Source organism: Protobothrops mucrosquamatus, unplaced genomic scaffold (assembly GCF_001527695.2).
Source record: "Protobothrops mucrosquamatus isolate PMUCROS unplaced genomic scaffold, P.Mucros_1.0 scaffold10, whole genome shotgun sequence".
Lineage (NCBI taxonomy): Eukaryota > Metazoa > Chordata > Lepidosauria > Squamata > Viperidae > Protobothrops > Protobothrops mucrosquamatus.
Window position 1 is genome coordinate 4,674,571 of NW_015386397.1, and position 22,508 is coordinate 4,697,078.

Below are 22,508 nucleotides of genomic sequence, written 5' to 3' on the forward strand. Positions count from 1 at the left end.
GATTTGGTTTTTCTCTCCCACCCGTGTGCTCAATAATGTCTTTGTTGCTTTCAAACATGCTGCTAAATGTTTGAATATTCTTTCAACAAGAACCTAAATTGCCAGAGTAGAAAAGTGAGGATGAGATAGGAGTGGGTGAGGAAGGGAGGATTCATAGGAGAAACGGAAAGACCTCATCAGTCACATTATAGCATGAAAAAGGATAAACAAATCGGTCAACTTAGAAACTGAGGAGGAGAAACAGTCAACTAGCCATTCTAGAGCACACTAAGATGCCCAAAGTGACCCTTTTGGCTAAAATCAAGTGTAGTATAAACATTGGCCACTTGGAAGTGACCAAGATTGGCCATTTTGATGTAATGCTGAAAAGTACAAGGAAGGGGGAGACCTTTCTGAGGTGCCTCAGGAAGAGCTGGGAGTAGGAAACAGAGAGACACAAGCCCTCCCCAGACCACCCCCACCCCCACCCCATCCCCGTTACAGTATGTAGGAAAAACTACCAACGGAGAATTTGGCAAAGGAGCTTCTAGAATGAAATGGAGGAGTTCCGTGACCCAAAGGAAGTCAGAACCGGGATGGAGGTCCTGCCCGAAGTAGGCTTCTCTGAGACTGGGCTGGAAGTCTCATTCCCCGTGCCAGTGTCCTTGGCTGATCTAGCGGCCTAGAAAGAAAAGCAAGATTCAGGGGAAAAAAAGAAGGTGAGGAGGAGAAAAGGGAAATGGCCAAGGGAAAAACAAATATTTTCTTCTCAAAGGGCAGAACAAATAGAAGGAAACAGAGAGAAAGAGGTAGAGTAGGCTAATTGGGAACATTTCTGTTAGAAGTCAGAGCATGAAAAACCTACGGCAAAAGGTCTGCTCGATAAAAACATGAGGTCAAGGCGAGTAGATTGTTAACAAGATTACTGAACAAGGGCAAGGAGTGAACGTTAGATAGAGGATGTAAAGAACACAGAGGTGAAAGAGAAGTCAGGTGGAAAAATACAAATACACAGGCAAGTTGAAAAAAGGGAAGACAGATTTAGGAAAATGAGGAAGAAAAAGAATTAAAATATTTAGTTTGTGGCCATGGACACTAAGTTAGAACAACATTATCATATAGTGGAAGCAGGCAAAGCAAAAAATGAGTATAGGACAAAGGAAGAAAGGAATGCTGGTGCTTGCAAAGGTGCTGTTTATCAAATTAAGAAACAAAAAAACTATTTTTGGTTGGAATTAAGAGATTATCATTTGTTTTGAAGAATGTCATAATATGCAGACTACTTTCAGATTTGGCATAGAGGGAAGAAAGTTCTTTTTATTTTTAATGCTAAATATTGTAAAGTTTGTCCAGTAGTTCTCAGCTAAAGATGTGGTAAGGAGGGAAAGAAAAAACAGTGAAAGCTGCGTGAGAATAAAATATAAACCAATTGTGAATAAGCAGGCTTCTTTTGCAATCATTGCTTAAGTGAATTCTATCTATTAAACCTGGCCATTTTGTGATCCCATAAAATACTTTTTCTTCTGTAGCTGAATGCACATGAAATAAAATCACTTGTCATGGGGATTTGTGGTGGACTTTACACTAACTATATTAGCAAGGCAGACAGAAATGTATTTGCTTGGAAGAGAACTGGAAGGGTGAAAGATAAAACCCAATTCAAGTAATAAGAAGCTACACTAATCTATTCACTGACACTTCTGTGATTGTACATATATCCGTCGTACTACTCCTCTACAAGATAAGAGACGTTATGAAAAATGAAGACAAGGAATAAAAAATATTAAGCCAACAAAATTAAAGGTGTGGGATACAGGCGGTCCTCAAGTTACCACCACACCTGGAACCAGAATCTTGATTATTGAGCAAAGAGGCGGTTACATGAGATGCCAATGTGACTGGTTCACTAACAACCAGAACCCTGGCAATCCCAGTTGCAATTGTTAAGGGACAATATACGTCAGGGGTAGGGAACCTTGGCTCTTTTATGACTTTGGACTTCAATACCCAGAATTCCTGAACCAGCCATGCTGACTCAGGAATTCTGGGAGTTGAAGTCCACAAGTCATAAAAGAACCAAGGTTCCCTACCCCTGGTATAGGTGATTAAGCAGACAGAGAAAAAGAACTTCCTATCAAAGGAGGGCAGGCAGATCTCCCCCATGTGCAGAAGAGAATTTATGCACTGGACTGGAGAAACAAAGCAGGGTTCTCTTCATGATCCCCACTTTGTTTCCCCCAGTTCCTCTCTCCTCTGAACATGGAAATAAATTTGTGTGATGGGCTGGAGAAACAAAACTCAGTTTTTTGCAATCCCTGCTTCATTTCTTCAGCCCAGCACACAAGGTCCCTTCATGCAACAAAACTACATATATGCATAAAGTTCTTACTGAAATGTATGCAAGCTTGGATATATGACTAGAAGTGTTGCAAATAAGTCATATCAAGAAGGTTCTGGTGGTATTCCAGAAATGAAATCCCATAATCCTCCTCCAAAGATTTTACATAGTGGGAAAAAACACTATTAGTTCTAATCATATTACCATAAGTCTCACCTCCCTCTGTTCCCACTTGCATCAAAAGGAATAAAGAGAGAGGATTCTGATGTACTGTAACTTATTCTTTATAGACAGGAAACTTTTTGCCAGAAGAAGCTTCTAAATTTTGGATTTCATCACCCACAAATCTCAGCCCACTTGCTATTTCAAATGTTTTGTCATAGCTACTGTTTCGTGATAGCTACTGATGCAAAGCATCTGCACATCATTCACATAAATTGTTTTGGAGAAAGTTGACCATTAGAAATGTTCCTGACAGACAAACAGCACCTGTGCTAGGTTTGTGTTGCAACTAATATAAATAAATACAAATAATGGGGCTAGGCAGAAAAAAGTGACCAAGAGGGGTACATAGACTCATTTTGCTCATAACGTATATCTCATAATAGACCATGCTTCCCCAATCTGATATCCTACAAGTTGTACATTCTACAACTTCTAGAATGCTGCCTAGGCACCTTGAGAACATTACTTTTAAAACATCTAGAAACAAAATGGCAAAACATTTCAAAAAGTCAAAAGAAGACAGCCAAATTCACCATTAGCCATTTACTCTCCCATGTCTGGAGTAGGAGAGGAAAGCTTGTTTATCTATTGCCAAATGAGCAAAACAGAGTCCTTTAGGGAGACATTAAGAACATGGGAAAGCAAGTATCCATGGTCTTTGATCTACTCACACATGACAAAAAAAGAAGACAGAAGCAGGAGTGAATTCTGGGGAAAGCACCAGCAAATCAAATGTGCTTAGGGGCCAAGAAGAAAGGAAAAAGGGTAGGATTTATGGAAAGGAAGATCAAGTCTCCAGGAACAAAGGGGGGGAGAGGGAGAAACAGGTAGATATGTTGTGCTTAAGTAATGGAAAAATGGTGGTTGTTACCTTGCTTTGTGGCCTCAGAAAGTTGGCAAGCCACTGGGTACACTGTCAGCATCAGCAAGAACACAGAAGCATGTCAACCCAGCTGAACTGAACTGACTAAACCATTTAGACCCCAACCATTACTAGTGCACTTAGACAGTAGGGTGGCAAGGCGCTTGCATAATTAGTGAATAGTGATACCAATAAAGAAGAAAATTTGTATTGTGTTTGTAATTCCTTCATTTCCCAGTGAATAGTGAATCAAAACTGTCTCTGTGCATTGCATGACTACAACTGTTAAATTTTGTACTCAGTTAGTTAATGTTCAGATAAAAAAAGACTCAAGTTAGAGCTGAACAGAACTGTCTGCATAAATATTATATTCATTATGTGCATTGGATTTTCATTTGGAAATTTATAAAATTTAGCCTTGGGGCCCTCCTTTCCATCAGAATCATAAAACGGGCAAGAGTTTAAATTTTAGACTGGGAAGATTAAAAAATATCCTGGAAAAAGACAGTGATAAATCACTTCTGTACTGTATTGTTGCCAATAAAATTATATGGATGTATCTATGATCTTGCCAGGAATCAAGGTCAAATAAAAGAGGACTTTTACTTCCCAACTGCAATCCTAATAAAAATCCCTCGTATGTTGAATTTAGAGGTGGAAAAAGAAATTGTTAATGGTGTAAATGGGAAATTTTATTTTCTTATTTCTAATTGTGTTGCTGGGGAAGAATTTTCATTGTGACTGCTTCTACTATGAGAAAAATGAAACTTCTTATGTTGCCTATATAGTTATGAAAGTGGGGCATTAATATAGAATAATTAAAATTGTTATATGCAGCTGCAGATTGGTTAATTCACATAATATCTCTTGTTTTCATTGTAAACAATTTATACAGCTTTTATAAAGGCATGCAATATACTGTCAATGTTTGTAGTTGTGGGAATCATGATAATATTACCAACACTAAAATATTCTCATAAAAATATCATTTGTCATACTTTAACATTCTGAAGTTTAGATTGCTTGCCTACCTCTTTCTTCCATCCAGGCATATTCATAGACAAAGAACTGTATGACCAGAGAAAGAAAAGGAATGCTGGGATAGGGCTTTATGATAGCCAGCTGGGTTTCAAATGGAGGGACACAGCTTTGGAGAGCGAAGAGACTGCTGATATAACTTGACCTCCAGAAAAGGTACTGGGAGCTAATTTGCCCATCCAACCTGAAAGTATCTTTCATCCCTGCCTAAATATTGATGGCACTTCCATATAACTTGCCTTTCCACCACTGAAACCTTGAGCAGGTTGTTTTGACCATTTAAAGTTATTGGGGTGCTATGCAACTGGCATATTTATTTCTTTTTGAGTTTACCTTGCTTGTGTGAACCCTGCCACTTGTCAGCTCTCCCTTTCAGGCCTCTCTAAACAGACAAGGCAAAGCACTATAAAAGATATTCCAAATTTAGAACTTTTCCAAACTGTTCACAGCATTTTGAGTTTGGTCCTGGTTTGAAATCTAAAAGAACACCCAGTAGGTCATTGAGATATGGTTGGCGTATACATCATGGCACACTCTCCATGTTAGGGTTCCTCAAATGGATCCAAAAAATTTAGCTATTACTTTTTATGCACAAAAAGTAATTCTATCTCATTAGAGGAGGGATAGTGAAGAACAGTTATGGAATATAGAAGGAATGAATCATTATAGTCTGTGGCCAACATCTATTTCTTAGGCAAAGTGTTCAACCAGACAACACCTTACCAGATTCAGACATTCTTCCATCATTTCTCAATCCATGTTAATAATTAGGTATAGCATAAATTGGGAATCGATGGTTGATGAGCCAGACCAGCAGAGTTTCCAAAGAAAGGGAAGAGATTGATGATGTGTGTTATGAATGTCAGCTCCTCATGAGGAAGCCTGCAGGACTAGGCAGGACTGAAAGGCAGCACTGCATAAATAAGAACACTGGGCGATGAGGAAGAAAGATACAACCTCAGCAGATTCTTTATGGACATGGGGTACAGCACTACTCTACCTGTTTACACACATCTGGAATACAGGTATTTAAATGTTAAAGATATCTTCAGAGCAGCAGAGCAACCAAACCATCCAGTGAATGTTCTTATGGCTTGGGGCATGTTTAAAGGGGAAAAAAAACAGAAAAAAGGATTAAAAAATAATCTAAGCAAAAAAAAACAAACCCTTACTAACAGTTTGGATTGTAAAAATTTAAATGGATAAAGGGGCCAGTGGATTTTGAATTTTATTTTAAGTTCCTTCAAATTAATTAAATAAATGACACGTACCTCCATAGGAAAAAAGCCCTGTTTGGGTTCTCCATGGGAAATAACTGATGGATCATTGTTTATTTTTACAAATTTTAAATTGTGATGTTATTGTGTTTTTCTGAGAAAGCTGGATGGGATCATTAAAATAAAATATCAATTCATGCTCAAGGGAATCAATCCAGATGAAAATCAAAGAACTAGGCTAAGTATTAAAGTTTTACCTCCAAGTCAATGGGGGAAAATAGCACCTGCATAGAAACTATAGCATCTATGAAATATTAATGCCTGGAACAATAAGCTTAGGATCCATGAGAATTTTTATTGATCTCTTTTAAAAAAACGATTGCCACAATTTGCATCTTTCAGGGACCTCTCATCCATTTTTATATTGCCTCCCAAATGTCTTATTATTAATTCAGTAAAATGAATTATAGAATAATTTTATTCAAAAGTATAGGTATAGTAAACATATATTTACATTAAAAAGAGATATTAACTTGTATTTTGTTGTTGTTTTTAATTATTGGAAGGATTTATTTTAAGCTTATCCTTATTCAATATTTTTAGTTGGTTTTGATTGTTTTTTCCCCCAAGCCATTGTTATGCATTTATTGTAATTGCTCTAACTTTCTTCTGCTTTTCAAAAAATATTGCAGAGTTATTGTGAATTGACTTTTTTTTATAATTGTTGCAGATAGCATTTTTTATGCCATCTGTACATTTGGGTTATTATTATAATATGCCAGGCATTTTGAAAGGGTGAATTCAAGTTAATGTCTGGAATGGGTGACTCTTTGGAAAATGCACGTGGGTGGCCCTTAACAACTGAGGAAACTAAAGCCTGAGTAAGGTAGGAGTAGATCTCAGGAAAAATGGATGTGCTCTAGTGTTTGGTGTATATATATACCTGCAGAGAGTGGAATCATCTCAACTCCCACTGTCACTGTTAATAAATAAATAAATAAATAAATAAATAAATAAATAAATAAATAAATAAATAAAAGTAAGTAAGTAAGTAAGTAAGTAAGTAAGTAAGTAAGTAAGTAAGTAAGTAAGTAAGTAAGTAGGTAAGTAAGTATCCCTTCATTTTGAAATTCCAGTATGATAAATTATTGTGGATTTTATCTCAGGTAGGATAAAGATCAACTCTGAATACAATTTTAAAACCACATTCCAAATCTAAAGGGCTATTAAGAATCTATATTCAAAATGGATGCAACTCCCACCCAAAGCCTCAGAGACAGGACTATTTTCCTGGGAATAATTTTTTTTTTTTTTTGCCCAACTACCAAAATGAAGAGTTGCTAACCTGTCTCCATACTCGCACAGAATAATGGCAAAGTGGCCTACAAATAAACTACCTGCTGTTGTCCCTGGATGCGCATGTATTCCATGCGTTGCTTTATGTGTTTGCTTTTGTCTGGGCTGCCTTGCTGGGTTTGCTTTAGCCGTGATGCTGGATTGACCATCTTCATGGCTGGAATCGAGACACCGCCACCACTCTGGGGAAATAACAGATTAAGTGATATTGTTGGGGATAGGTTAAGAAACAAGGATGTTGAAAACCAACACAAATAATAGCTTAAGGGTTGCCTTTGCTTCTGCAGTTGTATTGTCATAGTGTGAATTGGCAGCTGTGTTTCCTGCCAAAAGCAAATTCCTCTATCCACCAGTAAATTGAGCTGCTACGATGTCATGAAATATCCCCAAACATTCTAACTGTTCAGTAACCATTTGTCTGATAATTTTGACACAAAATGCAGCTGAGATGTCAAAAAGGCTATTTTTTTTCTTTGGATTCTGGTCAGAACAAGTATTTCATGGCAATCTTATCTGTTTCAATTTTATTGTATTGCGGCATAAGAAAATTAAATAATTTTTAAATGTAAAACAACTTTCCATCAGTAGTACCCTACCAAACCCATCACATTCTTTGATCAGCCTCTCAAAGCACATGCCACAGGCCCAGGAAATTACAGAATGCGAGTTTAGTACAAGTTTTTAAAACAAGTCCTTACTCTGTTCACCCCTGCTGCCAGTCTAAAAATGCACGAGGGGTTTGAGGAACAAGAAGAGTTGAACAAAGAAACAGAGAAGTTAATTGAGTAGCAGAAAATAGCAGAAGGATAACATAGGAATGAGATAAAGGGTTTTATTTTTAGCATACAGGATTTCTTCATACAACAATATAGCAGATCTAGCGTATGTAGATGTAAAGCAGTTCCTGTGGGTAGATAACTTATGCTCAAAAAACATAATAATAGATATGTCTTATCTCTCACTTCAAGCAACTTAAAACTATTAGCTTTAAAAGTGTCAAAACCTTTTAATACTGTAATACAACTTTTTAAAAATAGTCTAAAGCAGTGCGAAAAGAATTACAATTTTAGTCAAAGTATTGATAAAGGCTCACATCACATTGTAATTTATCTATTCAAATCACAGAAAAAAACAGGAATGTTCTACCTATTCCAATATTTTACCTATACCAATTCCAATGAGGAAGAAGAAATCGGTGTGGCTACATAAAAAGCTTAGTGAAGATCTGAAGCCAATGAAAGGATACTAGGAAGGATACTGACAAAAAGCCTATTGCTGTACAGTTAGTGCCTGAAAAGTAAAGCTTGGAATGACTTGACATACTAACACTATAAAAATAGTTTCTTTTGCTTCTTCAAAACAAAACAGCCAGGATATTAACTGCACAATGAAGATGTCAAAATGCTAATAGATGATACACACAAACACATAGACATAGGCAATGCTACTAACTCTTGCTTTGATTCAATCTTCTCCAACAATAACATAAGTAATGTAAATATAAAATGAATAAAAGAGAGGGGCTGAAACATGAAGATGATGGAAACATTTTCAGAATACATATGTCTATGACTAAATTTAAATCTGCAATCAGATCAACTCCATCCCAGGTATTAACTGATGGTTTCAGTGAGCATTTATATAGTATGGGAGAAAAAAAGGAAGTTTCAGGAAATTTAATGGATCCAGGAGCTATTGAGCAGTCAGTCTAACATTAACACTTAGGAAAATTTTAAGTATTTGTATTTATTTTGAAAAATATTAGGCAATCATCATCAGAGGTCAGCATGAGTTTGCCTAATGGTTTTGCATGATTAACCTTACTAGATGGGAATACAACCTTAATAGACAGGAATATTGAGAATATAATACATTTTGATTTCAATAAGGTATTTTTCAAAATACCCCCTGCCTTTCTGATTAACAAATTTGATATGTATTGGGCATGACAATTAAATGGCTAAAAAACTAGCTTGAAAGTGGTGTCTAATGAACACTCAAAAATTCTTCATCAAATTGGAGACAGACATGTACTATGGTGAAACAAAGTTCTGTTTTGGATCTTCTAATTTTAAATATTTTTTATTGATGACTAAGATAAAAAAGTGGAAGGAAAATTCCCATACTTGGGGGTGATACAAATTGGGTGGGAGAGCCCATACTCAAAAAGAATTCTTGGTAGTAAAAGTAATGTTGATAGTAGAATAATTTACCTGTGTGTTCTCTATCAATATATTTGTTTACAGAATAAACAGCCAGCAATCACAGATAGTAAGAGCAGGGAACTAATTCAGTGACATAAATGGTCTTTTTTAACCAGTGGTGGGATTCAAATATGTGAACAACCGGTTCTCTGTATGGATGCTGCTTCCAGAAGTCCATTCTGGGCCTGGGCAACAAAAAACTAGCTATCAGTTCTGCCAAACCAGTGCAAACTGGCTGAATCCCACCACTGCTTCTAACTCTATGATATTTCTATGCGGATTGTAAAAAATGCACCAAGAATTTACCAAGATCTATGAAATTGTATGCAATTTTTGTACTGAACTTGAATGCTTGACATAACTTCTAATTTGATTTATTGATGCTAATTACTGCTTGTGTTAGATGAGAGTAGATGATTAAATCTAGCAATCCTATTTCCAGTAACAACATTTTTAAAGAAATGTATATTTCATTCTGTCAAATGCTTTATGAATATCTAAGGACAGGAAGACTATGAGAGTTTGATACCTTCTGAATTAATATAGTGGCTATGTGAGAGAAGAGACATAAGAGACGCCTACACAGAGCCTTGCTGTATTTTATTTCCATCACATATTGGAGATTTGGAGTATTACTAATGTTATATTGCATTTTAATTTACTTTCCCATAGATTATCAAAATTATCAGTTGTATGCAACTCCTTGCCTGAAATCACTGTCAAGACAACTTGGCTGCATTGTATAATTTCACAGGTTTGAACTTCAATATATAATCTTTATTTTAATATGTTGATATTCATGTCTATATTTATATGCAGTACCAGAAACCTAAAAATATCAGCTTTCAATTTTTTTTATTTTCAAAGCAGTTTTCTAGTTCTTAGGGAATGTTCATGAAATTTGTGCAGCCTAGATTCAGAGATGGGTCAGAATTTCCAGAAAATTAAATCCAAATGCATACTTCTGTGTATGCCTAACGGCTGTCAACCAAATTATAAAAATATTCTTGATTTGCATATTTTATGGAGGCTACCATTTTTGAACAGTTTCTTCAAAATCAATACCTTTGATAAAAAGCTGTATGTGAATGTGAGCGCATGAATATACTACTTGAAAATAATAAAACAACTGTAAATATCTGTACCCCAAACAAATAAAATTAAGCTCTTTAAAGGCTCATGGATATTGGAGAAAATCAGGCAACCATAGAGGAAAATCATCTCTTGCATTTTATTAACAGGACTGAAAATGATTAACTCTTGCTGAGTTGCGATCACAATTTGTGATTAATTTAGGTTCCTGTGTACTGCAACTTAAAAAATGCTAATAGTTCTAACTCAAATTTTGGCATAGAATAAGAGTATTAAAGGAGAATCATATTCACTGTCTTCACATATTTAATTTTTGGCAGGGGAGGGAGGGATAATACAGAGGAAAATATAGGAAGCAGAATTACAAATAGAAGTTGACTATATATCTGAGAAGCACAATGAAGCCTTCATCTTGAAGCACCCAGATATCTGAAATAAACTTTAGTTTCCAAACATTGTTTTGAGTTCTCCTGAAAACCTTTGGGGGATGCTTATCAAATTAAGGACTTTGTTCTCAGTTACTTATTTCTGCAGTCTGGAAAAAAATGTAATAAAGGGAAGATTATGTCTAAGATCTTCTTTTAAGAAACTAATTAGAACCTGTCATAATTAAAATTAAGTAAACAAATAATTAAATTTAAGTAACAAGTATGAGAAGGAGCCCAACAGCTTCACTGCTTCCAGCTGCCTTATTTCCTCCAATTTCATAGAATTTTGTTGATAAATGTAGCAAGCATTGGATCTCTATTACTGCTGATCTGAAAAATCATGAAAAACCTCACCTTCTATGCAATAAACCTACTGCCTATTTTCCCAGTGTGCCGATAAATTGGAAGAAAAATGGGTGGGGGAAGATTCCTTTTTAAAGGGAGGCTAAAGCAGGCCTTTAAGCATTGTGGTCTCATTGAAATATAACATTGCCAATGTCTGGACCTGAAGTACTATGAAAAAAATGAGAGACTTCCGGCTTATACAAAAGAGAAAAAAATTATCTTTCTAACAACAGAGAAAAATTGTTTTAAAGTGCTTGTTCTTTCCAACTTTGAAGAGAAGGAAAGAGAAGAACATAGGTGGAGGGTAACATTTTATTTTTACAATTCTGTCTAGTCTGACATTGTCAAGCTTTCATTTTATTACATAGCTTAATTCCTTTAGTAGTTCTAGAATTCCAAATCAGATGTCAATATACCTTCCTAGCTCTTTTCAAAACAATTGGAAGAGAACCTAAAACCTATATACTGTAGCTATAGCTAATACATGTATAGTTGCATGCTGGTTGGTTCCCTAAAAACAGGTATTCATAACTATATTTCAGAAATTGAAAGAATGAAGAGACTATTCTCATCCACCAAGATTGAACATTGCTTGGTGCAGCATCTTGTGTGAATTATTTCTTGCCAGTTCAAATTGCAAAATGTTCTTATTTTATGGACATGTAAGAAGTCCATGAAACCTCCCAATCTTGAAAAGTAAATGAATAATTCATTTCTTTCTGTCTGTCTGCAATGGCATACTTAGGTATGCCTTAGGGGGTTGTCCTCTCTGCTACATTTAAAATAGAGAGTTAACTCAGAAAGTTTCTAAGTCCATTTTTATTAAATAGTGTTCCATGGCGTCCTGATAACTAAAAGGAAAAGATTCTGGGTTGGTCCACAAACCTAACTCATTTCTGGGGATTTGGTAAGAGAAATACAGTAAATACAAATCTAATCCTCTAGTTCTATACATAAACAGATTAATGAAATAAATAGATTAAAATATACAGTATGGTTATCAACTGGAAGAACTGGAGACAACAATGAGTAGATGGACAAACTGTTGTATTTCTTAAAGGGACAATAACACTATCCATTTAAACTCATCAAAATTATTTTCACTGCCTACCCCCCTCATATAATCCCAAACTGTTAAAGATTTTTCTGGTGGTGATCATGGGTTGCTAAGAATTTTGCATTAGAGATTCGAGGATTATTATTATTTTTGTTGCAAAACTCTATTTTTCTTGAGAGTGAACTACGGTTGTTGAACTACCAGGCTGTGCCAAGTAGTTTAAATTTGTAGTTCAGATATGTTCAAAGTTAAACTCAAGAAAACCCCTTTCATTTCTATGAAGAGGCAGTACTTAATTCATTTCCGAGATAGATCTGATGGTGATGAGAAAAAAGTTAGTACAAACAGGAAGTGGAAAGTGGTAATTACAACAGTACTAAAGAAACAGCAATAAACTTAAAGAACACCAAAACTATTTTATAAAAAGAAAGAACATATAATGAAATTAAAAACAGTTCATTTAACTTTCCAGTGAGACTGAAGTCCCATTTTACAGAGTCCCAGCAACTGGTGGTTTCACACCTTTTCTCTTGAAAACAAATGAAATCTTGAGAGGACAGACAGTAAATGACACTTTCAAGAAGAATCAAGAGGAGGAGCAGATCAAGAGGAACATCAAACAAGTGAATCTGTTCAACAGAAACTGAGATTTGGATAGTAAAGAGGCTTCGAGATGATTGGAGAAGAATTAGGTGGGCTGTCATTTGCATTTGTCCTGTTTTGAACTTGGCATTCTAACTTCACATCCCTATCAACAGTAATGCCACTTCTGGGCACTTTTATACCTGCCTTTCCTTCTCTATTTTTTAATCTTTGGATTTTAGCTGTCCAGAAATATTAGGTCAATAGATGCCTGGCAGCTAAATTACATTGATAATTCTTTCTGAGTCATTGATGGTCTCTTCTAGGATATCCAGTTTTTGGCAAATGTCTTTTCAAAGGTCTTGGGTTCTTATAGTCATGACATCAACAGTAGTGCACACACCTTTTATTTTTCATCCAGATTCCTTTACTGATCTTCTCTTAAAATATCATCCTCTTCCGTAGAATCCTCGTGTTGCTGCCTAAACAATTTCTCATATTTCGTGGGATTTCATTCCCAAGGGATTGTAGATTTTCTAAGGGAAAATACTATTTGAAACATCAGCCTGGTTACCTCTAAGCATCTGTTTTCAATCTTCATTAAAGGTTTCTCAAAACTGAAAGTATCTCTTCTGAGTTCTGTCTTCTTTGCTTTTTAGTTCTGTAGTGCCATGTTTGTTATCCAACCCCATGAGTACTTCACCTTCTTCTGTGGATGAAGAAAAAGTCTTATCACCAAGTATGACATTTGATAGGAAGACACAGCTGTTTGTTTCATGTATGGACCCCAGCCCCTTTAGCAAATGTCTGTAGATTCTCTGCTTGGTTGACCCCAGCATTCACAACCATATGATATTGCCTTCCAGTTGAATAAGTTTATCCTCCAGAGATGTTTTGACGCTTTGTGTATTATACTTCCCATTCCCCTAACCAATTACACAAAAATACCAAAATATGTAGACTCTTTTAGAGCCACCCCATCCCAACTTTCTCTTCTGCAGGTAGAGAATGAATATATGATGGCCTTACTACACAGATCAAATGATAAGTGCGCCAAATAGTTCAGTTTCTTTTCATTGTTGCTCAGCTCTCCCAGCAAGGCCTTTTGTTTCTTTTTCATTTTGTCTGTAATCCATGCAGAGTCCCAACTGCCCCTCGTACTTCAGTAATAGGACCGCATAACTCCAAGCCTGCTTGTGGCTTAGATTTAGGAAATTTGGTTATTCATACACAAAGAAAAGAAAGAGGAAAATGGGAATTTTTATCCAAAGAGTCCCTGAGAGTCCTAACTCTTAAGAAAAAAAATATTGAGAGAGGAGTATTTAAGCAGTGAGCAAATCAGGAAACTTCTCTGTTCAATAATCTAATTATTTTAATAGTGTGCCTGGGTTAATGCTCTGCCCACATAGATCATTCCTTTATCTTAGATATTTGGTATTCTGGGGTCCTGAAAACTTGGCCCAAAATGTAAGGATGGATAATGGCAGATCAATATCTCTCATTACAAGTCATATCCAAACTCCTACGAAGTAATATACATATGTAATTTAAAATGGTTCACATATTGGGAATGGCTGAGGAGCAGAGACAAAGAAATAATTCTAGGTAGCCTTCCCCAGCTCTCTCCATACTGACTGGAGAAGTCTGTACATTTGGAAGATGACCAGATTGGGGAAGAAGAACTAAAGAAGTAAAGTTCCTTTCTATGCCTGATTTCTGTTTGAAACTCTTCATTGCTGTGATTGACAGGTACTTCGGGGCAACAAATATTATGAACTGTTGCTATCTCTGATTTCACCATTTTTTTTTTTAAGTTGACAAGCTTACTTTGCTGAGACTTGACTCTCACAGGCCGCTATTTTCTTCTTCATTTTTTCTTAGTGATTCAAAATTTATTAAACTCTTTTAAAGCCGCAGCAAAACTGGCATTGACTCAAGGAGGAGAAAGAAATATGTGCATGCAGCACAGGCCATGATGCTCCTGTTGTAGCCTATTCAACTATTTTATAAACAACATTTCCAGGAAAGAAATGATGAACTGAAAACAGCTTCACTGAGAGCAGAGCTGACAGCTGTGGCAGAATGAAGACCCAGAAAGTGGGAACAGCTCTTCAGACTCCTCTCCAGACAAGGAAAGGACTTGGGATCATCCACAAGTGATCCAGACAGCTGTTCCTTCTGAGGAGATGACATCACAGTGATTTCTGGCAGTTTTAAAGCTCTGGGAAACAAGGGAATGCCATTTTTTTTTTTTTTTACCAAACCATGGTCAGTGCCATTATGGACACATGGTTTGAATACTTCCTCTCCTAATTAGTTTTGGAAATTGCTTGTTAACTGCTTTTTAGATATTAGAAACATTTAGAATAACAGTTTTTATAGCACCAGGTGAGTGTCTGTGAGTCCTCAGCAGAAGAAGTTTTAAACATGTTTAAAGATATTTTTTAAAAAACCTTTCTTTGGACTAAACAAAGAGTGATTAGAATATTGATTTTAGAAAGTTACAAATGGACTAAGAGTCCAGATGAATTTGAAATAAGATTTTGAAATTAATTATAACAATCCTTCCCATGGGAAAATGTTCTTAAATATTATAGGATGGGACATTAGAGATTGGATACTAGAAGAAACCAAAAGGAATTTAAAATTACAATTAAAGGATACAAATATTTAAATTTAACTTACTAATAGAAAATGGAGCAAAATATTTTAACATGGAACATACTGAGAAGTATTTGTAAACAATGGACCCAGAAGTTATTTTTAAGAGTGATGCCTCTATAGATAGATTCTGTTTAAAAGCCCCCATGGAAGAGAAACAAATTTTATGAGACAAGACTGAGACTGATCTTAAAATAGATTTTAAAATGTCAGGCTACAAGAAAGCTATAGAAAAAGATGCTATGCTGGACATAAAAAATGAAATTGGATGATGTTTTAATAATTTGCATCGCACTGAGGCTGAAAGGATTAGCCACTAACATCACTGTTGGCTGGGGGATGCCCAGTTGGAGGCCCCTTTCATGTCCTTGGCAAGAGATGGAGTGAATGACAGGAGCTCACCTAGTTCCACGGCAGCACTTGAGTCTCGAATGTGGGCTTGCTGCTTGTCAACCCGGCATCCTAACTACATGAACCACTGTGTTCCCATTTTAAGAATTAAAAGGGATATGCAAATTACAAACCAAAAGAACCCAAATAACTTTCCTATATCAGATTTGCAAAAACATTTGTTAAAGTTTTGAAGAAAAAGGAATATAAAGTTGGTTTATTTGATCAAGTTTAAAATAGATATGTTCTTATCTGTGGTAAAACTTAATGGATTTTTGTTAACCAGGACTGAACAAGGAGGTTTTAATTATTTGTTTACAGATAAGAAATGAGATATGAGACGAAAAGTTCATTTATTGTATTATAAAATGTTATAAATTACTAAAAACTACTTCTATTTATACACTATATACTGTACCTATTTTCTCTTTCTTTTCTATTGTTATTTCTCTTTCTTATTTTCTGCACTTTCTTTTATATTTTTATTCTTTTATTTTTTGTGTTTGTATTAGTGTTCTTTTTAATTGTAATACTTAATAAAATTAGTTTATTATTAGTTTATGTTATAAGCTACTTTTTAATTCCAATGCAATTATGTCCAAATCTATTACTACTACTACTACTACTACTACTACTACTACTACTATTATTATTATTATTATTATTATTATTATTATTATTATTATTATTATTATTAGTATTATTATGTAATTATGTCCATGGAGGAACATTGTCCATGGGGTCGTGATGGGTCGGACATGACTTCGCAACTAACAACAACAACTACTCAAAAGAATGTTCTGAAGAGTTATACTCAGAGGAAATAAGTATAAGACTCAGAGGAAATAAGTATAAGTATATAGCCTTAAAACATATTTCTCTACTTTTAATTATATGAAAAATAATACAGCAGCTGGAGGCTTTACTTAAGATAGTGTTCTTTCTCCCATAATTAACAGGAAATTTAATGACAGAATAATATTTGTTTCATAAACAAATACCGGTGTGGAGATGTATCCCAAATAGTGTCCCTTATGAAAGTCAAATCCCACCTAATACTGCTTTTCACAGTATTCAAACTTCTAAGGGGGCTACTTCACCTATTTCATTGTTCTCTCTAAGATACCAGGCACATTCTAGCTTTCATCTGAAAAATATTTTCCTATAAGACTTAGTGAAAATTGAACCTGTGAGGCAGCACATTTGGCATCTTCAAAATATGTTATAGCTATGCCAGCAAATAATTATCTACCATGTTTCTGTATGAAGGATAGCCCCATAGACTACTAATCAATAAAAACATGTAATTATAATGAACATCAGGTGATTAGAAAAGTAATATTTTTAAATGGAAATCAGATTATGAAAATATGAAGGAGACCAGCCTTCCCAGCTGTAGTCCAATGTATATGGAAGGCCCCTAGATAGGGAAAGAACCAGAGATGGGGGTTGGAGGGGAGTAGGTGAGACATTTTAGATGAAGCTAAACTTCAAAGTCTAATTCCCCCAAAACAAAACTCAATAACAATAATCCTGGACAGAAGCCACTTTAAGGCATCCTGCGTATTTCAAAATCATTGCTTAGTTCCTACAGGGTTATGAGAGTTGGCTTTACTAACTTTCAGGACTTCCTTTTTGGAAAGAAGTGACAAAGAACCAGGCAGTCTTTACAATGAATAGTCAGAATGGGTATTTTTAAAACTAAGTTAAGGAAGAAAATTAGCAAGTTGAGGGAGGGCTATCAGAATTCAAATAATGTTATAGTTTAGCTGGACAAGAAACAAGTAGATTTTGCAAGATATGCCACCAGAAGCTGTGAATACTCCAACACTGGAGGTTTTTAAGAAGAGACTGGACAGCCATTTGTTTGAAATGATATAGGGTTTCCTGCCTGAGGAGGGGGTTGGACAAGATGACCTCCAAGGTCCCTTCTAACATTATTCTTATTATTCTTATTATTATTCTTATTATTCTTATTATTCTTATATTTGCTAATTACAATTTTGTTTATATGCTGTAAGAAAAGAGTTAGCATAAATAAAGGATTTTTATTTTGGGATTTCACCTCCATATTATGATAATATCTAACTGTCCATATAAGAAACAGGTTTTAATTTATTCTTAGATTCATATTAATGTTTCTCAATGGCAGAAATAAGAAACTGATACCAGAAAAGAAGGACAAATTACCCAACCTGATTTTTAATATATTCATTTCTAGTTTCCTAAGATAAGCATCAAAGAGTGGACACATTTAATTGGGATAGTTTTTCAGGTTTTCTGAAAAGGATTTTCCTCTTACTGTATGGTCTACAATGCATCATGGAATTCAATTTTTCTGTAAAGGCTTTCTGTTCTCTATTTTAAAATCCTTCCTTAATCAAATCTTCTCCCTCTCAACTTATTCAAAAATGGCAATCATCTTGTCAGGCATTGCTCCTTTTTTCCTTGTTTGTTTTAATACCTGATTCTCACACCCTAGAGTTAAACTGGGAACCAAATGAGGTGTATCATTAATGTTAAGACTGAAAAACTTCACATTTATTGCAAATTTTAAAAATGTGTAGGAGAGGGGGTGGGACTCAAAACTGAAATTACATGACAGAAGAATGTTCAGCTTTTTCTGTCCCCCCCACTCCCCCTTGAGACCCTAATCATTATTTAACTGCTACAACTGGAGGCTTCCATTAACATCAGTGGAAGGTAGCAAGTTCAAGATTTATTAACCCAAGATAAGCAAACAAATAAAGCAAGACTCTTACAGACCTCTCTTCTGTTGCTGAGAAATACATAATAACAAATTATATACTTTATGATGTATATATGTAAGTTTTATATTAAGACTTCAGCCTGAAGCCATGAAATATTCTTAGTAATATTTCAGAGAGATTAAACACTGTGAGTGATCTTTATTCTTTTCTGCAATCTTTAGTTCCCATGGAGTTCACTGAACTGTCAGTTGTCTACTGATTTGTCTATATAATCCAGGCTCAGCTTGACCTAAACAGACATGCGCTGCAGCCCCCCAAAACTATTGAACAGATCTCATACATATAACAGGTAAGAGATGCAATCTATCATGGCCGCAGTCAGGGAGATCTGGGGAAAATGTATTTCACAAACCCAAATGAAAATACCCTGAATACCAAATGAAGCCCATTGTCAATTTACCTCCATATCATTTTATCAGTAGTATCTCAGATGTGTTTGGAGTTTAAGTCCCCAGTCAAGAGGCAGAAACAGCATTTCTTAAACCCAACAGTTTCAAGACTGATGCATATGAATAGAAATCACTTATTTTTTTAATTTGTATTCAATAAAGTGGCTCATTATTTTTAAAACTATAATAATATTTTTATTTCCAAAGATGATAAAATAAGTTGTTAACTCATAACTAACATGAGTGAGTTGTAGCATTTCCGAGTTCAGACTAAATGCACAATCAGGTATGGGAATTAGTACCCAGGATTACCCTAAATGATATGACTTTGATCACAGTTATTTTTTTATTTACAAGAACAAGGAAAATGCAATTTAGTACAGTGAGATATACTTCACCAATAAGAAACAAATATGGCAAATTGAATTCATGTCCTATTCCAAAAGTAGTTTCTGTAGCCCTGTAAACAATCCAATATTTTAGTACCCTCCTGGTCTTCAATTTTGTATCAATATAATTGACACTATATTATGTCAGTAGAGTGATGAGACAGCATGAAGGCCATTAGTTGATTAATGTAAAGAAAAAAGAAGAAGCTGAATTAATAAAGGCTGTAGACAAGAATTGGACCCCTGTTAGAGAGTGGGTAGCCAGTCAGAAGGAGAGAAGAAAGGAGTTGTAATCCATCTGAACAACAGCTGTTACCTTCCATCCTTTGGTGGTTATGGTGGCCCCATTGGGCCACATATCTGTGGCTGGCACAGGTTGGTCGCAACGAAACTTAGGAATAAATGAAGAGCTTCTCTGAAATACCTGAGGAAGTCAGAACATGGAAGGTGGTTGTTTTTTACATACAGAAATCAAAGTAATGTGGATTGCTAATTCTGTTTCAAGAAAGAATACTTATCAAATTAAACCTAAAATGGAACTTTGAAGAAGAGAAGAATTCCAAACCTGAGAACAAGTAAAAATTGCCCATTCCATCTATTTCAATGTAGTTGTTTAAAGTATATCTGTAGTCAGAGTTTACAAGACATATAATAAGTTATGAGGACTTCATTATGAATTTAAAAACATTTATGCATGACCTTTAGAAAGGAAATGTAACAATAAACAATAGCAGATATCCTTTTTATATTATGGAAATTGGTGAATAACATCTTGTTTCTCCAATCTGTAGCTGAAATCTTCTTAGGCTAATGCTCAAATTCTTACAAAGGTCTTAGCCCATCCTTTAAATATTGATTTTAAAATAATGTTTGAGTAGACATGGCAAAAAGTTTATTTCAGGCCCCTTTCAGCATTCAACAAATCTATACTTTTGGCAATTCTACATTTCTTATTTATATCCAATAAAAATGTTCATTAATTCTAAAACTCTTTCAAAAGCCGTTAATATTAGTGGATCTGTATTATTATTATTATTATTATTATTATTATTATTATTATTATTATTATTATTATTATTATTATTATTATTATTATTATTATTATTTCAATAATATTAATTTCAACAAGTATTTCTACAAATGGCCTATCTAAAATTAAGTCAGATGCTTCTAGAAAATTCTTAGACAAGAAACAGAGATAAATGTATTCCTTTGTCTGATCCCATATTTTACATTTAGAAAATAACTATTTTTGTACATAAAAAATTCCACTCATTCATCTCTACCAAGGCCCATCAAAGATCCACCTACTATGAATATTTCTAACACTTTCTTTAAAAAAAATCCTCTAAGATTTGACACAATCTCTTTTTTTTGGTTTTACTTAAATTTCATTTATTCATAGAGCTGAACTGAAGATAAATTCCCCTGATTTATCCTTGCTTTCATCATTCTTCTTATTTCTTATTGTCAAATTTTATGCCATGGAATCCTGAATTTTGTCGTTATTCTGCAAAAGCACCTTGTAAAAAATGCATCATATGATATATATTGCCAAAAGAACAGCTAGTGCTAATGGTCATGTGTAGCTAATAGATTAGACACAGAAGGTTTGCATATATGCTCACCCCCAAACATGAACTGTTAGAAAGGCCTCATTTCCAGGTCTGTACTTGTTACTCATGTGCAAATTACCTAATGTTTTAAAAACTAATATTCAGAATCATCTGAGCAGAATACTTTCTATTATTCAGATAAGCACAAAACTGAACTATTTTTTGCATTCTGTTTTTAGACTCAGATTTAATTCAAGCTGATCTGTATTATATTACTCTACATTATCTCTATTTTCAATGTTGCATTTCAAGTCAATCATATAATAATGAGCACCTGAAAAGTCTTAGATCTTATAAATCTTGGATTATATAATTCTTATAATTAAACGCTTCTGTAAAATGTAATATCGTCTACCCAAATTTCACAACTGGGTCTGTAACTTGCAGGGCCACCTATGGGAACATAAACTAATAAATATTTGATTTTCAAAAATTCTTTCCAACATAATTACCCTGTTCTTCCTTCTTGGTACAGAATGTGGTTTTGCCTTTATTGTGGGGTAGGGATGGGGGTGAAGGTGGGAGGTAGATTATTTCCTGATTTCTTTGCTAAATTAAAACCTATAACAGATACATAGTTTTTAAATGAAGTGAACAGCATTATCTGACAATAACTTACATACATCAGTCCCTTCCCTGAATGCATCACTACTGGATGGTAAAGATTTTATTAGGCAGATGACACAGGAGATACTTTGGAATTTATTTTATTGGGACTAGGTTATATAACTGTAGTGGATCCTGAATAAGCATTTGTTCAAATTTGGGGTTTTTTTGTGTATATTTTTATAAAAAAGAAGTAATGGTTAGTTAAATCCCTAGAAAAGGAAGTTAAAAAACCATTAACCTATCATATACATCCACTGAATATTTTAGGTCTATCTATGGATTTGATAAATATGGTTCCAGTAAGCTTTGTGCTTCTGAAATAGAACTATTAATATTGTACCAAATCTCTCTTCTGTGAAAGGGGGACAAATTCAGTAAACTATTGAGTTTCAGCTTAAAAAAATATTATGCACTAACATAATACAGTGTTTGCTAATATAAGACTCTAGAGCAGCATCATTAAAATATTGTTCTGAATTATACAGTTCTACCAATAAAGACAGTTTTTTTCTATATCATGTAAGGTACCTATTGCAAATTAACATCACTGTCTGCTCTTTCATTTCAAAAAATTGCCTGGAATAAATCTATGAAATTGGGAAAACTTTCAGGACCTGCAGGTTTTCAATTGTATGGCTCAAAAAGTGTTTCAGGTTATGATGCTAGCATTTTTATACGTTCTAAACAATTTATATATTGGATGATTTATATTATATTATATTATATTATATTATATTATATTATATTATATTATATTATATTATATTATATTATATTATATTATATTATATTATATTATATTATATTATATTATATTATTATATTATATTATATTATATTATATTATATTATTATATTATATATTATATTATATTATATTATTATATTATTATATTATATTAATTATATTATATTATATTATATTATATTATATTATATTATATTATATTATATTATATT

At 34.3% G+C, this 22,508-nt stretch overlaps 1 protein-coding gene across 1 annotated transcript in view; it reads right to left on the bottom strand.

Annotated features, from left to right (window-relative positions):
- Positions 1-526: 526 nt before the first annotated feature.
- The window catches only part of SRCIN1 (SRC kinase signaling inhibitor 1), a 146,457-nt gene continuing 124,475 nt past the window's right edge, over positions 527-22,508 (bottom strand). The window contains exons 18-19 of the mRNA XM_015810452.1: positions 7,057-7,197; positions 527-661 (exon numbers count right to left, since the gene is read on the bottom strand). Of these exons, the coding sequence (XP_015665938.1) occupies positions 527-661; positions 7,057-7,197 (276 nt within the window). The remainder of the gene's footprint in view (positions 662-7,056; positions 7,198-22,508) is intronic.